Consider the following 17,477-nt stretch of genomic DNA (forward strand, 5'->3'; position numbering starts at 1 on the left):
AGGTTTTGTATCAGCACAACCTTTCATCAGTTGAACTGAATGCAGATTTTTTTTGTACATAAATGACAGCAGAGAAATGGCTAAAAAGGGCCACAGAGGGCATTTAAAAGTAGGCTGGAAGAGCTGACTGGGTAGGGAAAGTATGCAGGCTCACACACAAAGAGACAGTTACGAAGAAGAGAGAGAGGAAAAAAAAAAATAGACTTACATGCCATGTCGAAGGACATGTCGTTCCCATTCGAGGCTGTTTGTGAAGCAGCGGCCGCAGAACTCGCATGGAATACGCTTCTCTGCACTGCTTGGCCCAGAGCTGTTGCTGCTGCTGTTGCTGATGGGAGATGCAAGGACTTCTGGGAAATAGAGTTTCAGAATACAGCAAATTCACACATGTTTAAAAACAAGCCTCCACATCCCCATACCTACAGATTGATCAGATTTTTTTCCATACTTAATGTACTTTTTGCAGACATACCAATATAGTTAAGTACAGCAAAATAGAAGCTAAAATGATAAAATAAGAAAATCAGCTCAGAATGACAATCTGGTTTCTGAAAGCTGGACTACAAATAAAGAACATAAACATGAAAAATTGACAAAGAGATAAATGTTATGGAATTGAGATAAATCATACTTCCAGAATATTGTTGCATGTCCTACTTATGGGCATATTTACTGAGATCAAAGAGCGACACAGGAGATAATGTATAGCACAAACATAGGTCAGCTATACTTCACATAATCCCTTGCACTGTGGTCCCCAGTAATCTTCGTCAAAGAGTCTATTCCGCTTTTATAGTCTAGTTTGTTTGTTTTTTAAAGTCATAATATAGAGTTTTGGATTTGACAGGCCAGTCGTAAAATAACAGTTTTTTGGATATGACGTTACCTTGAGGGGCAGGCTTCCCTTCCCCCACTTCCTGGACTTCCTCTTCGTCCTCCTCATCCTCCACTTCTTCTACTTCTTCCACCTCATCGTCTTCGTCTTTGACGTTTTCCTCCATCTCTTCATCGTCCATCTCTGTCTGGCCCTCCACCATGTTCTCAATGATTTCCATTCCCACATCATTATCGTCATTCTCCTCCTCCGCTTCCTCCTCTTCCTCCTCCAGAGCCACTTTTCCATCTGACACCATCTCCATAGTTTCTCTCTCCTCCTCCTCCTCCTCCTCAGCACTGCTGCCTTGATCCTTTATCATGTCCAGCTGGTCCAGGTTGACCCGGCCCATCAGTTCAAAGTTGCGGATTACCTAATCGGACACAGGAGATGTGTGTTTTTCAGGTTAGTGTGGTGTTCGTCAGCCAGGGTTTATTTCAAGGAGCTCCCCCTGCTTGCTCCCCAAAATCAGAGTTGAAACTTTCCAGGCTTTGACAACATCAGAATGTGCATGTTTGGCCTTCTTTGTTTGTTTGATTTTAAGCAGGAAAATGAAAACCTGTTAGAAATTCCAGATCTGGGTTGAGACCACAAAGCTAACTGTTTCTGCTTGGATTTGGTTTTTGATGCAATTTTTCCTCCAGCAGCTATGTTTCTCTGACCTATATTCATTCACTGTAACACAAGTCCACATCCTGCCTGTATGGGATACGACAGTCATGGTGAAAGCGGTATATTTTTAGCACAAGCACAGAAATTCCTGGTATCAGTCAAAGTGAGTTTTGGTGGTTATTTATAGACCAAAGTGCTCAAACAACTGAAATGTCTGGTTTTTGTAAGACCTTAGCAGGTGAACGCCTGTCTTTTTTTAAACAGTCGTAGCTTTTGCTGAACGCTCTACTTCTCAGTCAAAGTCCCGTCTGATTCGCAAGAATTATGCAAGGAGATTTTTGTATCTCTAGTTGACAAACTCAGATAATCTAAAATAGAACATTTAACAAAGGAAGGAAACTTGTTCCAATATCTCATTCATCTTGTCACCTATTATCTCACACTTTCTGAGTAATTTCCTCCTCCCATACTCCCTGAAGACACGGAACAGCAACCCTCCAAACCTCAACTCACATCATCCTTTAGCATGAATAAGCTTTAGCCTGCTGCCTCACCCAGGAAGAAACCTGATCTGTCATGCTTCCTTCTAACAGTCTGAAAGTTTTTCAGAACTACCATTAATCTGAAACAGGAAAAAACAAAACAAAGATGATCTGAAATAGCTCTGAATTCATATAAATTCATAGAAAAACTCAAAACTGACTTTTTATATATAGTTAAAACACACAACAACCAGTGAAGAGGCAGGGGAAAAAAGGTCGTACTGACCTCTTCCATTGTAAATAAAACTATCGCAAACGTCAACCCCAAAAAAGTATTTATAGGCGTCTGATAAAAAGAGCATCGCACGGTTTAATCAAAGAGATATGATTATAAATTATATGTGAAAATCATGGCTCTGAAGCAAGCAAATTGTTTTTCAACTAAAAGCTGGGTTTGACTTTATCCCAACAAGCACTGGGTGAAATCTCAGGTAAAGGTTGAAAAAGAACTTAAGAGGGTGCCCTTTAAAGCTCTTTCCACCTACCATCGCACATCATCTCATCATCTTATCCCTATTAAGAGAGAGTAACAGATGAACTCTTTTTCCTCTCCTGGACTGATTTGTAAGAATATATTGAAACTGTAGCAATATGACACCTACACAATGTATCAATGCACTGCCCTTCTTTAGTTTTGTTACACCTTGATAGATAAAGGGAGACTTTGAAATGGAGCCTATTGATAATATGAGAGCATCTACATATTTTTATTCGAATTGCAGACACTCCAATCCTCTAGTTTATGACCAACTAAGGTTTCATGTAAAAATAAATGAATAAAATCGCAGGCGTAACAAATGTCAGCAGAATCACTGAGGCAGTTTTTTTCTACCTTAAAATGAGCAGATTTTAATGTCAAACCCAGAGCAGCCTCTTTACAAATTTTACCCCATGCTGAGCTACTATTTGGAAAAATGTGGCTCTTTTGATCTGAAGGTCAACTTGCTAACAACGTGTCAACAATGCTATATAGAGCTATTTAAACCTGTGTGCAAATATAGGCATAAAGGTAAAGATCTATGGGGATTCTAAATATGACGTAACCTTGACCTCTGACCTCTTCTCGAGGTCAAACTTTCATAAAATGCATTTTTTATTTTTAAAATTGTGCTTATTGCCTTTACTTGTATTGGCAACATTACAAACAAAGGCAATGTATTGGCAATGACACTGGCATTTCATTTTACATTTCCGCCTTTCTTTCAATATGACCCTAAAATACGGTACATATATAGATACCATTTTTAGAAAGAGAAGGAGCTGCCTAGTTGGTTAGAAATATATACTGTAGCATAATATTATGTAATAAGCTCAATTTATTCATGCCCAGTTATTTACAAATCAATACTTATTACCATTACCTACTCCTACACGTGTTTGTGTAATCAAAGTAAACGTCTGTCAAGTTGCCCTTTTCTGATTTTTACTGCACTACAAACGTCTTAACGTACATTTAAAAAGAACAAAGAAAACAGAATGAGTATATAAAAAATACAACAGTACTCCCTTAAAAGTAAATACTGCCTTGAGCGAGCTGCCTTGGTGGTAGTTTGTGCTCTCGAGAGTGCTTCTTGTTACTTAAAAGTACGTTTGTAAATGTTTTACAAATTACTCGTGCTTTGAAAAAAGAAAAAGACAAAGCAATGCAGTATTTTGCTCATTTCCTCCCTTTAGGAGGTACAGTACTTTTATGCAACACTGCCTGGGGTCCAGAAAACTGCCAACTGTACAGTGTTCCCCTGATCTGTTGCTTTATTGTACTGTAAGTACCATTTCCACTGGATTTTGGTGCGTTAACGTGAAACTCCTTTTCTTGCCAAATAACAATCTGTATTTTAAATGCTTAATGTGTTTTTTAAATGCTTAATTTCTTTAAATGTAATGCTAATATTTAAAAAAATGAATGTGTGTTTGTGTGTAATGTTTTTGTAATACTAGATTTTCCGTCTTTACACATTGAGAGCGAGTAAGACTATTCAGTGTTTCAGTGATGAACATCTCACGTTACACCAAGTGAGAAGAGCAATAATTAAATACAAACATGTTTATTAAGACACTCTTACAGTGAAAAGCAAGACTCTCTCGTCTGCCAAACGACACCACGATTCAGAACTACTAGTTTGAATTTACTTGAACACCACACCATTATACGTGAACTCCAACCGACCTTGTGCTCAAGGCGTAGATGGTCCTCTAGCTGGATCCGTCTATTGGTGTCATAATAGCAGAGCTGGCACTGGTAGGGCTTGATCTCAGCGTGCTTTTGCAGGTGCAGCTGCAGGGCCTGGTCACTGGAGCATGTGAAGGTGCATTTGTGACAACGGAAAACCAGGCCCTGAAGGTGACGCGACAGCTTGGAGCGGCTGACCTCCAATGGAGCCACGCGCTCCTCTGGTGGAGTGAGAGGAGAGAGTGACGGGGAGAAAGTAAGGAGGAAATACAGGTAGTGGATGGTAAAAGCTTTCTATCATAAAAAGTACCCGAACACTATAAATGCAGTCGCACTTTCTTTGCTTGCTTTTGTTATCTGTCACTTTAAACGCTTTCATTTACAGAAAGTGATGCTTTAACTATTGAAAAACAAGAAAAACGCTCCACATAACATGTAAAGACCGTTGGTATCGCTTGTGTTACCGTTACTTTTACTGGTGTGTCTTTATTCCTCGTGATAAAAATACATGAAAAACATTCTTGTCAGGAGAAATTTAAATGTTTGCCTTGTCCATCAAGCCGAGCTCAGCTGCAGTTCCGGCAGATCAGCTGACCACAGTGCTAGCCCACATCAGCTGACGGCTCAGATGAGAAACCTCTATGTATCAGATTGGCAAATCTGACATGGGGCGTGTTTATTTAAGCCGCTTTAGCCTGCCTACAATTCGCTGTGGCTGCAACCCACCTCCACACCAGCTCCTTTCATGTTGGGTCTCTCATCAGTGTCATATCTACAGACGCTAACGCCTGCTCTCCCCTGCACGGGGGATCTGTGCTGTCCTACTCCACAGCCGAGGCATACCGCCAAGTATAAATTACAGCAGATGGAAATAACAATCTTCCTTTGACTGTAGTAGTCCTGACTCAAATATCATTTAACCGTCTCCCTCATGTTGAACACTGCAAATGCCAGCACAGGCAGTATGACGCCGACTTTGAATCTAATGGCGTTTGCTGTAAAAGGAATGTTTTGACATTTTAGAAAATGCACTGTTTTTCGGTCTTGCCGGCAGTTATATAAGATGATTGATATCTCTGATGGCTCATGTCTGTTTACTACACAGAAAGAACAAGAGCTAAAGAACAACTCAAGAGCTAGCAAACATTCGCCAAACTGGCCGCAGCGCCGACACCAAAGGTCTTCAGATCTCACCACAACACACGCCTTTCCTTTTGTAGCTGGTTTCACTCCTAAATGGTAAGTGCTAGAAAAAAAACCAATATTCACGCGGACTGACCCTTTGACCCTGAGGTTAATTCTACCACCTGAGCCACAGCATTGAAAACCAGTCTCCCACAGCATGACCCACCAATAAAGTTGACTTGTAAAAAAACAGAAAAACATGCTATGTGGCCGGTTCCATTTTGAAGGCAGCGTACCTCTGTGCAGAACAATGTGGTCGATCATGTTGCTCTTGCGTTTGGTGTGGTAGAGGCAGAGAGGGCAGCGCAGGTCTTTAGCGAGGTCCTCTGGCATGTTGTTGTAGTGACCCGCCTCTACGTGCATGGTGAAGGTATTCCTGAGGCAGATTAAAAGACAGACAGACCCTGTAAGGTTTTCATATTTGATCCGAGAGTTTTTGTGAATTAAGACGAAAGTGAGATTTTTGTTTTCCTGAAAAAGCTGAATACATTGTAGAATATGTTTTTAAGCAGTAAACTGCACAAAAGCGCCAACTGTGGCAAAAAATGATGGAAATTAAAACTCATATATGCAAATATTTAATTTCTTTAAAAAAAAAAAAAATAGTCAGAAACTTCAGTAAACACTCCAGTTTCCAAAAAAAAGTGAATTTTCAGGCAATTATTTGACGGTTCAGACTTTATGAAGTTAAATGAGCACCTGCAAATGTGCCAATACTAAGTGCAACGTGTGCACATCTTTCTACGTTTCTCTGTTAAATTTTGTTTTTCACTTACTTGTAGCAGGTGAAAAAGGAACAGTCTTTGCACTTGAAGAGCTTCTTGCCACCGTGACGGTCCCTGTAGTGACGCCGTAGACTCTGCATGTATCCGGAGCTGAACTCACAGAACTCGCACGTGAGGATATTCTCAGGACGATTGTCGGCCACCGTTGAGCCACCAGGTGTCGAGCTGGAAGACATTTGACTGCGGGAGGCCAGCTGGTAATGACTGAGCTGCTGACGAACATCCACTGGCTCCAGGTATGACGGATCTGAGGGAGAGGCGGAGGCGTTTAGACAACCTCAGGGTTTAATAAAAGGTGACGCAGTGTATGCGGACATGGGGAAAATGTAACGTCTGGCAAGTAAGATCGCTTTTTACACTGACGTTTTATCTTTAGATGTTCTATGTTTTACCATAGGACAGGATTTGTATACAAGGTGGCAGGACTTGATTATTTTCTTCCCTCACCAAGTAACCCCTCCAACCACAACTCATCATCATCATCATCATCAGTCACCGACTGACTCCAGCGCACGGTGAAGTTGTCGAGCTGATGAATTTTTTTGCACAGCAGGGTGGAGTTTAACCTACTTTATCTACTTGGATCAATTGATCTCCCAGTTTTGTTCAGTTTATGTAAGAAGTCTGATTACATTTCATTAACATTTTATTTTTTTTAGAGTAAACATTACACCAGGGAATTTATTATGAGCGCCATAACTAACACTGGGAAAAGCTTCGATTTGCTCTCGACAGACCCTCAGTTATTTGCAGCACAGATTCCACAAATGCTGGAAACTTTCCTTTGAGATTCTCCTCCACGCCGACATGATTGCTTCGCATAATTTCCGCAGATTTGTCAGCTGCATGCTATGAACCACACTTTACGCCACATCCCAAAGGTGTTAGACTCGGATCTGGTGACTGGGGGGGTGTCACCGAGGAGCACGGTTGTGTCATTTTAATGAAACCAGTGTGCAATCTTTTACTTACTTACTTACTTACTTACTATGCTTAAATGTCGCTATTAGAGGGTTAACTGTATCATAAAGGGATGTGTGAGGTCAGCGACGGTCCTCCGATAGGCTGTAGCATTCAAACAATATCCGACTGCCATCGAGGTGCTCAGTAGTGAACTCTAAGAGACTGTGTAAAAATCTCATGAGATCAGCAGCTTCGAAAACACAGCCCGTCTGGAACTGACAATTATGCCACTAACACAAGCTTCTAACGTGTATCAGCAAGATTGTGCTACTACACTGCTGGAAAATAAGTGTCTGTTTAGATACACATACGAAAAGGTACGTGGTCCTAATAAAGTCTTCAGTAAGTGGATAGAAAGAATACATAACGTTGAATAAAAGGGCCGTATATGATTCATGCCTCTGTAAAGAAGAGGTGTTCAGATGTGCTTACACCAAATGTCCCTCACACCCTCGCCGAAGTGTAAATGTGACTGTTGTCATTTTGTACCCTGCCTCTTTCCCTCCTCTATAATATCATCGAGCCGGCTCATATTCTCGTCCTAGTTTGAGCCTCCAACACATCAATAAATAAACTACAGTGACACTAACAGAGTATCTCTCCGTGCGAAAAATACCTCATTCAGCACTAAGAGTAGGCGAAAGCAAGCAGGGAATGGGGGAAAAAAAAAAAACTCAACAACTTTTCTTTGAAACTTTGCTGTTACAAAATTCTTGAGATCCATTTTTTGACTTAGGCAGAGGAGACGGAAGAGCTCTATTAAATTAAACAGCGCCACGCTTGATTAATTCCTGTAATATCTTCTCCGCGATGTGGAGGAGGTATGGAGATGAGACGGAAGATGAAGAGCAGATTCTGTAGTTAGGTGGGGACGTCGCTTCTTAAATTGTTCATTAAGGGCTAAAACTATTTATTGTACTGCATTAGAGATGGAATACCTGTGTGGGAAAGTTAAGGGAAAGGAGGAGAAAACTTTACGATAGCGGCTGTCTACACTAACTGCCAAGCTGTCGGCCTCAAATTGGAAAAACTAACACGGAAGTCATAAAGGAGTTACCTGCAAGCTAACACACATTGTAAGTACAGCTGAAACCTTTAGAAACTCACTCACTTTGCAGGTATTTGGTCATAAACTAAAGCACAGGAAAAATTTAACCTAATCCTTTGCTTTATAGAGTTCCTAAAGCTATTAATTATACATCCTGCGGGGATGATGAGCGTGTATAGCAGTTTAGTAGTCACCGAGATATGGTGTGGATCAAACTAATACGCCTGCTCTGCCATTTTGCTAAAAGCGATGATGAGGCTGGATTTCAAAGACCTTTTGGTTTTATTTTCATAATTCTGCCAGGTACAACTGTTAAGAGGAATTTTCCAAGAAATTCAAGTAAACATTGCCGCTAATAACGGGCGATCAAATGGAAATCTTTTTCAAGACACCCTGCCAACAAGACAAACTCCCTCTGTTTGAATTTCAGACATTCAGCTGAAGGTAGCTAGTTTGGCTCAGTAAAGAGACATTCAATATGTCAGCCCTGCTCTCTCAATGCTTCATTTGTCTTGGTGGGGCACAGCTGACAGTGGTGGATGGTGCATTGAGGAATGCTGCCCCGCTTCAGCTCCAGGGAAGATTCCACAGCTCCAGCAGCAAGGTGACAGCTGCTGCCAAGAACAGTCTGCAAGCTAAAGCAGCCGCTGCAAAGCCACTATAACACCTCAAACATGGGATTACATCAAGGGGTTTACTTCTACACCAGCCTAGAGTCACGGCGCGTCCCCGTCTGAACATATTCTGTGGAAAAACAGTGTCTTACGTAGTCAAATCTAAACAGCCACAGTACTACATTAAAGCATTTCTCCAACATGAATGCATGACTCACGAATACCAGACTCACTTCTACAGATGGCTATGCTTGTTAGGCATCCCCGCTTAATTTTATTAACACTATTCCCCCTCAATGTGACGGCACTTTCCTGCCTGCATATCCAAGCATACATTGAGAATGTCTGATACTTCGGGGATGGGAGGATCGTGACATTCAAGTGACTGAAATGTGTGTTTCGACAGACGTGATTGGGTGTGAGAGGTTGTTTCCCAATGATACCCCATATAGACACCTGAGATTACCCTGGCAACCAGTTATACAGTTAAATGCATACACCCTCAGTGACAGCTACTTCATGCTGACTCCTATTTGACTATAAAAAAAAAAAAACATTACACATGAGCTCCTGCAGTTTTCTATATAACTTCTTTGCAGTGAATTTCATTAAATGTAAGATTCAAAGCTGGAAAATGCTGTAGTCGACTGTGGTGAGCCAGGAGCATGCTGCTTACCAGCACCTATAAATCTCACTAGATAAAATATTATAATTTGTTCCTTTTACCCAGAGACAAACCGAGGAAAACAATGCTTAATGAAGATTACGCATGATCTCATACCATCAGGTGCTATGGGAGTCTGTTCTGGATTACTGGCCGGTCGGGGGGGCCTGAGGGTGGCATGCGCAGCCTGGTTGGCTGCTCGGAGTTTGGGAAGGGTCAAGACTTCACCGTGGTCTCTCAGAGAGTGCTCCTTCAGCTGGCTGATGGTCATAGAAGTGAAGGGGCAGGACAAGCACTTGTATGTGTGCTGCTCACCTGGAAGAATATTGAGGATCATGAGGCGTTGGACTTGATTTTTACATCAACACAGAAGTATTATACATACCAGGCTTGCAAAGACCTGCACATGGTTCTAGATAGCTAATTAGGGAGCATTTGTTAATGAAAGCGGTGATGATAAACACATCCCCGACCACAAACAAAGCCCTTTGAGGAAATCTGGAGCAAATGTAATAACCTATTGGCAACAGGGCTCCTCCTGCATTACAGCGTTTATTAAAGCTTCTTAAACTTCAAGCAAAAATGCTGAAGCTGGTCCCATATTTTAGACTTAGAAGAAATTTGATTTGATTGCTATTTGAAAGTTTGAATTTGCACCTGAACGAAGAGCTCATAAAAACTGTAATCCTTGGTTCATTAAAAAGCGTTCAGCGCAGGTTAGTGAGCCAACAAAAAGAGTACTTCATAAAATACAAAAGGTTACAATGAGGTTATCACAGCTTATCTCTCATTTACAAATTGAAGCCCAATACAGTGACCCATTTTATTATTTTATGCTCTATTATAGCATCTAACTGCACACTGGTGCACGCTTTACTTTATAATTTTTGGTTTTGATGTTCTGAATGTTCCCATGGGGATTTCCAGCCTTGTATTTCCTGCTTCTGTTAAATGTATTTGCTTAACATCTTAAAAGGAAGCAGCATCCTGATCCAAATCTAACTCTAACACTGGCTTGCCACACAGCACTGAACTATTTCTAGTAAGAATATCTTCAATATAAATTCCTGGTAGCTTCAATACAAAAGCAGTGTGAATGGAAACATTCAATGCTGATTGTTTTCACAATTCCACTTATTGAATGTAACTAAACATTGGTTTGCCTCAAAGATCTAGAGCGGGGAAGTCAGACTTTGATCTTAACCAGTGAACCTGCTCTTTCTGTCAGTGTAAAGAGGTTTAACTACACTTGCAGCCATAACAAATTAAAGGAATCTTTGGGCTTAAACTGTAAGAAATAAATTGTAAACTATGGACCCACTGTAAAATTTCTGACCTTTACAGATCAGATTGACTTATTACAAACTGAAAAAAAGTTAAATCAGTATACATCCATCCATTCGCGTCCGCTGGAGCCTATCCCAGCTGTCATAGGGCGAGAGGCGGTGTACACCCTGGACAGGTCGCCAGTCTGTCGCAGGGCTAACACACAGAGACAGACAACCATTCGCACTCACATTCACACCTATGGGCAATTTGGATTAACCAATTAACCTATCCCCACTAAGTGCATGTCTTTGGACGGTGGGAGGAAGCCGGAGTACCCGGAGAGAACCCACGCAAACACGGGGAGAACATGCAAACTCCACACAGAAAGACCCCGGCCTGATGGTGGAATCGGTATACATTTTTTGATTATTTTGGTGTAGTGTGAATGCATGTGGTGGAGGTCTTTATCATTAGGAAAACCTATAAAAGATATGAAAATACATTTCACATTTTCCAGAGCCTCACAGGATTGGAGTCTTTGCTGGACAGATTCTGGCCCCCGAGCCTTATATTTGACATCCCGGATATAGCACATCTTAGCGATTTTTCTTCAAAGTATTATTCAAATCCTCCGTAGGACTAGCTTATCTGCCTCACCAGTTTCAAGGTTGCTTCATTTTGCTTGTGTTTTGATAGCTCAGGTGGAGATTTTCCACATTTGCATTAACATGAATTCAAATTGCTGTCTGCTGTCTGGCTCCTTCGACAACAAAAATAATCTCATTATGCCACAACGGCCAGTAAACCTTCACTTTTGTAGCATGCTAGGTTCCCCAATGAAGAAAATGTTAATAATAGAATTAAATTAATACATAATATTAAAAATACAAATGCTCACTTGGCCTTTAAGTGTTAAAATAGGAATTCAAACTAAATCCCTGGATTTAGTGAATGGTTAAAATGCTGCTAAGGCTAACCCACTAGTTGAGTTGTGCTCGATAATCACACAGAACATCTTTTTGGAGAAGATAAACAGGAAGTTGGTAGGTATATGGGTCTAGGAATAGCTTGTTAGTCAGAGATACAGCTGTATGTGACAATGTTCTGTGTCTGCTTGTGTTATTTTTTATTTACCTGTGTGTGCCTTATGCAGGTGGCTCTTCAAGCGGCTCACGTAGGCAGATTTAAAGGGGCAGAGCTTACACCTGAAGGGCTTGTGGTGCCCGTGGTGAGACTGCACATGTCGGTCCAGACTGGCAATGAAACAAAATTTAAAAAAAGAAGTTAAAAACAACAACAACAGCAAAACACAGAAGGGAGGATATGAGATAAGAGGATAAAATGAGAAAAATGGATGAAATGAGGACAAGAGAGAGAGACGGTGACAAGACGGGAGTACGAGAAAGAAAGAGAAAGCAGCTCTACAGCATCCACTTTGATGATTTCAACAGCGGGGGTTTTTTCCCTTCTTCTTTTCAGCGGCGTCTAAAGCGCTCGATTCTGTTTACCTCGCAAACAACAGCCACACATTTCCAATGACTACAGAACAAGGAGCCGTGGGGTGAACTCATCTACCCACAATCCCCTGGTGGGAATGAGTGTGTGAGTGCCTGTGGGGACGGTAGCTGTGTTTTTAATGCCAGCCTCCTAGGTGGCATGGGAATGCGGCTTCTTTCTGGGTCAGGGCACATACAGTACAGAGGGATTACACCTGGGAGCTCAGAGGAGATGAGGACTCTCTCTTTCCCCTCTCGCTCTGTGTCTCTGTGATGGATAAAACAAATCACGCTACCAAAAAAAATAAAAAAAAATGTCTGCCTCGCTTGTAATGCTTGTCTTTCTCTCCTAGGAGGCAGGAAATCTTGGAGAAGATTGAAGATTCAAAGGGATTGTGATAGGGTAAACAGAATAAGGTGTAAAACTGTGCTCTGTACAAAATGACTTTAACATCTAGTTGATCTAAAGAGCAGCTGGTGTGAAGGCTGGTGAGGCGTTTAGCTTAAATATACACCGCTTACTGGGGCTGCAAAGGGTTCAAACCACTCATCCGTTTTTAACTGTAATTTTTAATAGATTAATGTCTGACTCACTGCCTCCTGCCAAGTGACTGCTAACGCAAACTAAACATTTCCAAGTAATGCTGCTTCACAGTCAGAGCATTCAAATACCACAGGGTGCACAATGTGTATCGCTGAGGTTAACACTGATCGCACTTCCTCAAGGCTGCATCTGCTAATCCAGCCACTTAGCCAAACAGCACTAGCAATAGCCAAATAACAGGAAGAAGCTTCTCAGCAAGAAGTAGCTGCATGTAAGAGCTCCCCATAAAGCTGGACTGACATCTTAAAGAAAATGGTCTTTGCATTCATCCTGCATGCATGGCGATCGTTATGAAACTTCCCCTGCTTAAGGGCTAACATTAAGGCAATTTTTCTAACGACAAGTGGCCATTATCTGTCTAAATACATGACAATTTGCTTTTCCAGAACCTAATTCTGAACATCGGACACAGGCTTCGTTTTGGTGGCATGCAAGAGACCGTATTTCTTCTTTTACAGAGGGATTGTGGCATGTTTTTAAAATCAATTCACAGATGTGAAAAACTGATTAAAAGCCAGAAAATTCTAATTTTACACATATTTTGAGATTGTAAATGTTTGATAGTCACATACTCCTCTACAAAAAAAGAAAAGAAAACACTAAAATTGGAAAGTTTGGTGTATCCAAGTCACACTAAAGCACTGATTCCTGGATATAATTTTAATTAATTTTATTTATCTAATATCACTCTAATTCATTTTTTCTTCCTGTCCCTTGTGTTGCAGTAACAAGTAAATTCCCCCACTTAAATAAAGTCTCTGTCTTAAAAAATCTGCACCTATGTGTATATAAATGCGCATTTGGATTTTCTTTGCACTATTCTAAAAGGAGACAGAAGCAAAACAGCCACTAAATCTTAAAACTTCATCTTAATGAAAAGCAAAAAATCTAAAGAACTGGAAAGTGAGGAAAGATAAAATGTTCAAAGGAGAGTCAACAGATAACACAGCAATATGGTGACTATGTGCTTGCCTCAGCCAAAGTGTCAATTTACTGCGCCCTACTCTTTAAAAACAGTACCACAGTACACACAAGGGACAGCACTGTGGAAGCGGTGTTAAAGGTGTCAGTCACAAACCCCGATCCTCCCCACTTACTTGTGTCTGAAGGGCGAGACAAACTGGCAGTACTGGCAGCTGTATTTGTCTTCTTTGCTGAACAGTGCCATGGCTGAGTGGCTCCTCTCATGGGACCTCAGGCCCTGCATGGACATGAAGACTCGATCGCACTGGGCGCACGGGTGACCCCCTGCTGCCAGCCGCTGCTTCAGCTGGCCCTCTGACACTACGGCCCTGGCTGCGGCCACCAAGGCCGCTGCCCTTCCTTCACCAGCGTCTGTCTCAGGATCCAGGTTCTCCACGGTAACAGCGGCATCATCAGAATCTTTGGGCGTGGCTCCGGGTCTCTCCAGGCCGTCGACTTCGGCAGCTTCATCCCCCTCCATGTTGCCATTAGTTAGGCTCTCGGAAGGTAGGATCAGGGGGACCTCGCTGACTTCCTGCTGCAATGCAAAAAGAGGAAAGGTCTCAGATGTTCAGCAACCTCTCAGTTCATGCTGATTTTTATCTGCCAACACCTTTTTTCATGTGGTTGCTGAATGCTGAAATGAAGAGATCGCTTTAATATAAATATCGCTTCAAGTCTAGCACCTACAGTTATTTTTTACTACATTATCTGCATACAGGCGACAGTTAAGCAGCTGCCTAACACTTCTGCTTCCATCCATGCAGTCACTGTCAGTTAGGCCTCAGTTACAGTTTCTCACACTCTGCCTTTGACCCCCCCTGTTTTTCTTTCCATCTCTCTGTGTTATCTGAAGATCAGCACTTTGGTTAACTTTAACTCAGACATAAAACTCTTCAGTGTGTTGGTTGAGAGAAACCGCACTTGGCTTATATTTAGCAGAATATGACAGAAAAATTCCAGCCCATCCCCTCGCCTCATGCATCAAGTGTGATAACTGTAACCAACCATAAGCATTTATTCGGGGTGACTAATCGAGACAAATTTTTCTAAAAACAAAGATCTTGCAACCGTGCAGTTCTACCAACAATTACTGAAAGGAACTGGAAAAACATTTCTTTCCCCCCCTCCCTTCATCTGCCAGAGTGCAGGCTGCTTGCAGCAGTCATCGTGAGCAGGCAGACGATCACCATGACTTTTTTATTGCCTCAAGGAAACTCATTCTTTCTGTGGAAGGACCTGACCCTGCACTTTGTGAATCCATAAATAAGATGTGGCATCCACAGCCCCAGCCTTACCATCCAGTCCCTGAATGCACCGTCAGTCTGCTCTTCACGCTCCCCTCTGAGAAACCAGCGCTGTTCTCGAATTTAACTCCCATCTTTGAACACTATGACCTCGTTACCAAAACGAATACAGTGCTTTTTCACTGGATCACTCTCGTTGGTGGAAAACATGGCGTCTTAGACACATAAAGAGAGACCGAGTGTCTGATGGAAGATCCAGGCCTCCATTTGGGTGAGGCATTGGGTCCTTAGGCCTGTTCCCCTCACTGGCAGCCTCACTGGAATACTAATGTTCGAATGGTTACCCGCCACTGCCCTAAAAGTTATGGCTCACCACTCCAACCCCCCTGCTTCTCTACAGCAATGGGACAGCACTGCTTGTTTTCTCTCGGGGTAGCTGACAGACTGTCTACCCAGAAGCCTCTGTCAGTAATAAACAAAATGGGAAACAGAACCCCAGTCCAGTAAAACAGATCACTGCAGTGCTAGGAGGATGAGAGATGGAAAATAATACAGAAGCACAGGGGACCGGAAAAAAAATGTGCCTTTGAAATATAGTTAGGAGGATATTACACTGATATCACATTAGCACAGTGGAATAAATTACATGTACTGTATATGTGGTCACGATTTATAAAAGGAAAGGTTTAAAAGAGTCATAACATCACAATAAATATGATGCTGCAGATATTTGATGTTTGGCTCATCATCTCTAACCCCTAAAGCACACTAATGCCCTGCTGCCCAATATGAGAACAATAAGAAGAAGGCAAGATATTCTTATAAGAATATATTCTATATTCTTAATAGTAAAATAACTTGTTTAATATATTTGACAAACGACTTACTTCTACTGTTGCCACACATTTTAAATAACGACTTATTTTATATAGGATATGGATAGTGAATATACACTATAGTATTTATTTGACGCAAGAAATATAACTATATATTATAAGCACACAAACCACCTGCAACTCAACACCTCAAAGACTAAGGAACTGGTTGTGGACTTCGGGAGGTCTAGAGCAGGTCCACTGCCGGTTCAGATAGAGGGGGAGGAGGTGGAGGTGGTCAACAAGTACAAGTACCTCGGGCTGTGGGTGGACAATAAACTGGACTGGTCATGCAACACAGAGCACCTGTATAAAAAAGCCCAAAGCCGACTGTACTTCCTCAGGAGGCTGAGGTCTTTTAACATCTGCAGGAAGCTCCTGAGGATGTTTTACCAGTCGGTGGTTGCTGGAGTACTTTTCTATGCTGTGGTGTGCTGGGGGAGCAGCACAGCAAAGAAGGACTCATCCAGGCTGGAGAAACTGATCAGGAGGGCTAGCTCTGTGGTCGGCATGAAGCTGGACACTCTGGTGACAGTGGCAGAGAAAAGGACATTAAAGAAACTGATGGACATTATGGACAATGCCAGGCATCCTCTGCACACGGCCATTAACAACCAGAAGAGTCTGTTCAGTGACAGGTTGCTTCTCCCAAAGACAAGAACTAACAGACTTAAAAACTCCTTTGTCCCACACGCCATCAGACTGTTTAACTCCTCTCTGGAGGGGAGAGGGAGGGGAAACAGGAGGACAAAGGAGGGGGGAACAACTAAGCTGTAGTGCCTCTTCACCTCACTGTGCAATACCTTTTGTGCAATACCTTTTGTAAATAGTCAACGGTGCAATAGACTCAATACTTGAAATGTGCAATTCACTTGTATTTTTATTTTTATTCCTATTTATTCTATTTATCCCCTTCGTATATTTTATTTATATTGTCTCTGTATGTATATGTATGTGTGTGTGTGTATATATATATATATATATATATATATATATATATATATATATATATATATATATATATATATATATATATATATATATATATATATATATATATATATATATATATATATATATATATATATATATATATATATATATATATATATATATGTGTGTGTGTGTGTGTGTGTGTGTGTATTTTATATATATATATATATATATAATATTCTGTAACTCTGTAACTTCTGTCGGTGCTGTGCTTTTTTGGAAATCGAATTTCCCAGAGGAACCCACCCGAGGGATTAATAAAGTTCTATCTAATCTAATCTAATCTTTAAGAAGCTTTAAAAGCAGCTTCTCTTACCTTGACATGCCCCTCTTTGACCTCACCATACTGGACATGCTTCCTAAGGTGGTTGCAGATGGCTCGGAGGGTTGGGTGTATCTCTACACAGAAGTTACACCTGAATCCGATGGGAGTTTTATTTACAGGACTCTCCTGTGCACAGAAAAGGAAAGATTTTCTTTTTTAAATGTCCTATTTAATAATATATAACAAAAATACACGCCATTAAAGCACCATAACTACCTAATTTAACATGAGTTGTGTGAATGGTTTCC

General features: G+C 41.3%; 1 protein-coding gene across 4 annotated transcripts in view; it reads right to left on the reverse strand.

The window, feature by feature from the left end:
• znf462 (zinc finger protein 462) overlaps positions 1 to 17,477 on the reverse strand; it is a 55,102-nt gene that overhangs the window by 2,522 nt on the left and 35,103 nt on the right. For 3 of the 4 annotated variants that reach the window (XM_026173641.2, XM_026173643.2, XM_080304198.1), the window contains 9 exons: positions 17,221 to 17,355; positions 13,924 to 14,327; positions 11,861 to 11,979; positions 9,575 to 9,772; positions 6,160 to 6,415; positions 5,620 to 5,759; positions 4,196 to 4,419; positions 887 to 1,247; positions 209 to 350 (listed from right to left, as the gene is read on the reverse strand). In XM_026173641.2, the coding sequence (XP_026029426.2) occupies positions 209 to 350; positions 887 to 1,247; positions 4,196 to 4,419; positions 5,620 to 5,759; positions 6,160 to 6,415; positions 9,575 to 9,772; positions 11,861 to 11,979; positions 13,924 to 14,327; positions 17,221 to 17,355 (1,979 nt within the window). The remainder of the gene's footprint in view (positions 1 to 208; positions 351 to 886; positions 1,248 to 4,195; positions 4,420 to 5,619; positions 5,760 to 6,159; positions 6,416 to 9,574; positions 9,773 to 11,860; positions 11,980 to 13,923; positions 14,328 to 17,220; positions 17,356 to 17,477) is intronic. The other variant, XM_080304199.1, reaches the window with a different exon arrangement.

The sequence above is a fragment of the Astatotilapia calliptera genome, chromosome 7, assembly GCF_964374335.1.
Source record: "Astatotilapia calliptera chromosome 7, fAstCal68.1, whole genome shotgun sequence".
NCBI lineage: Eukaryota > Metazoa > Chordata > Actinopteri > Cichliformes > Cichlidae > Astatotilapia > Astatotilapia calliptera.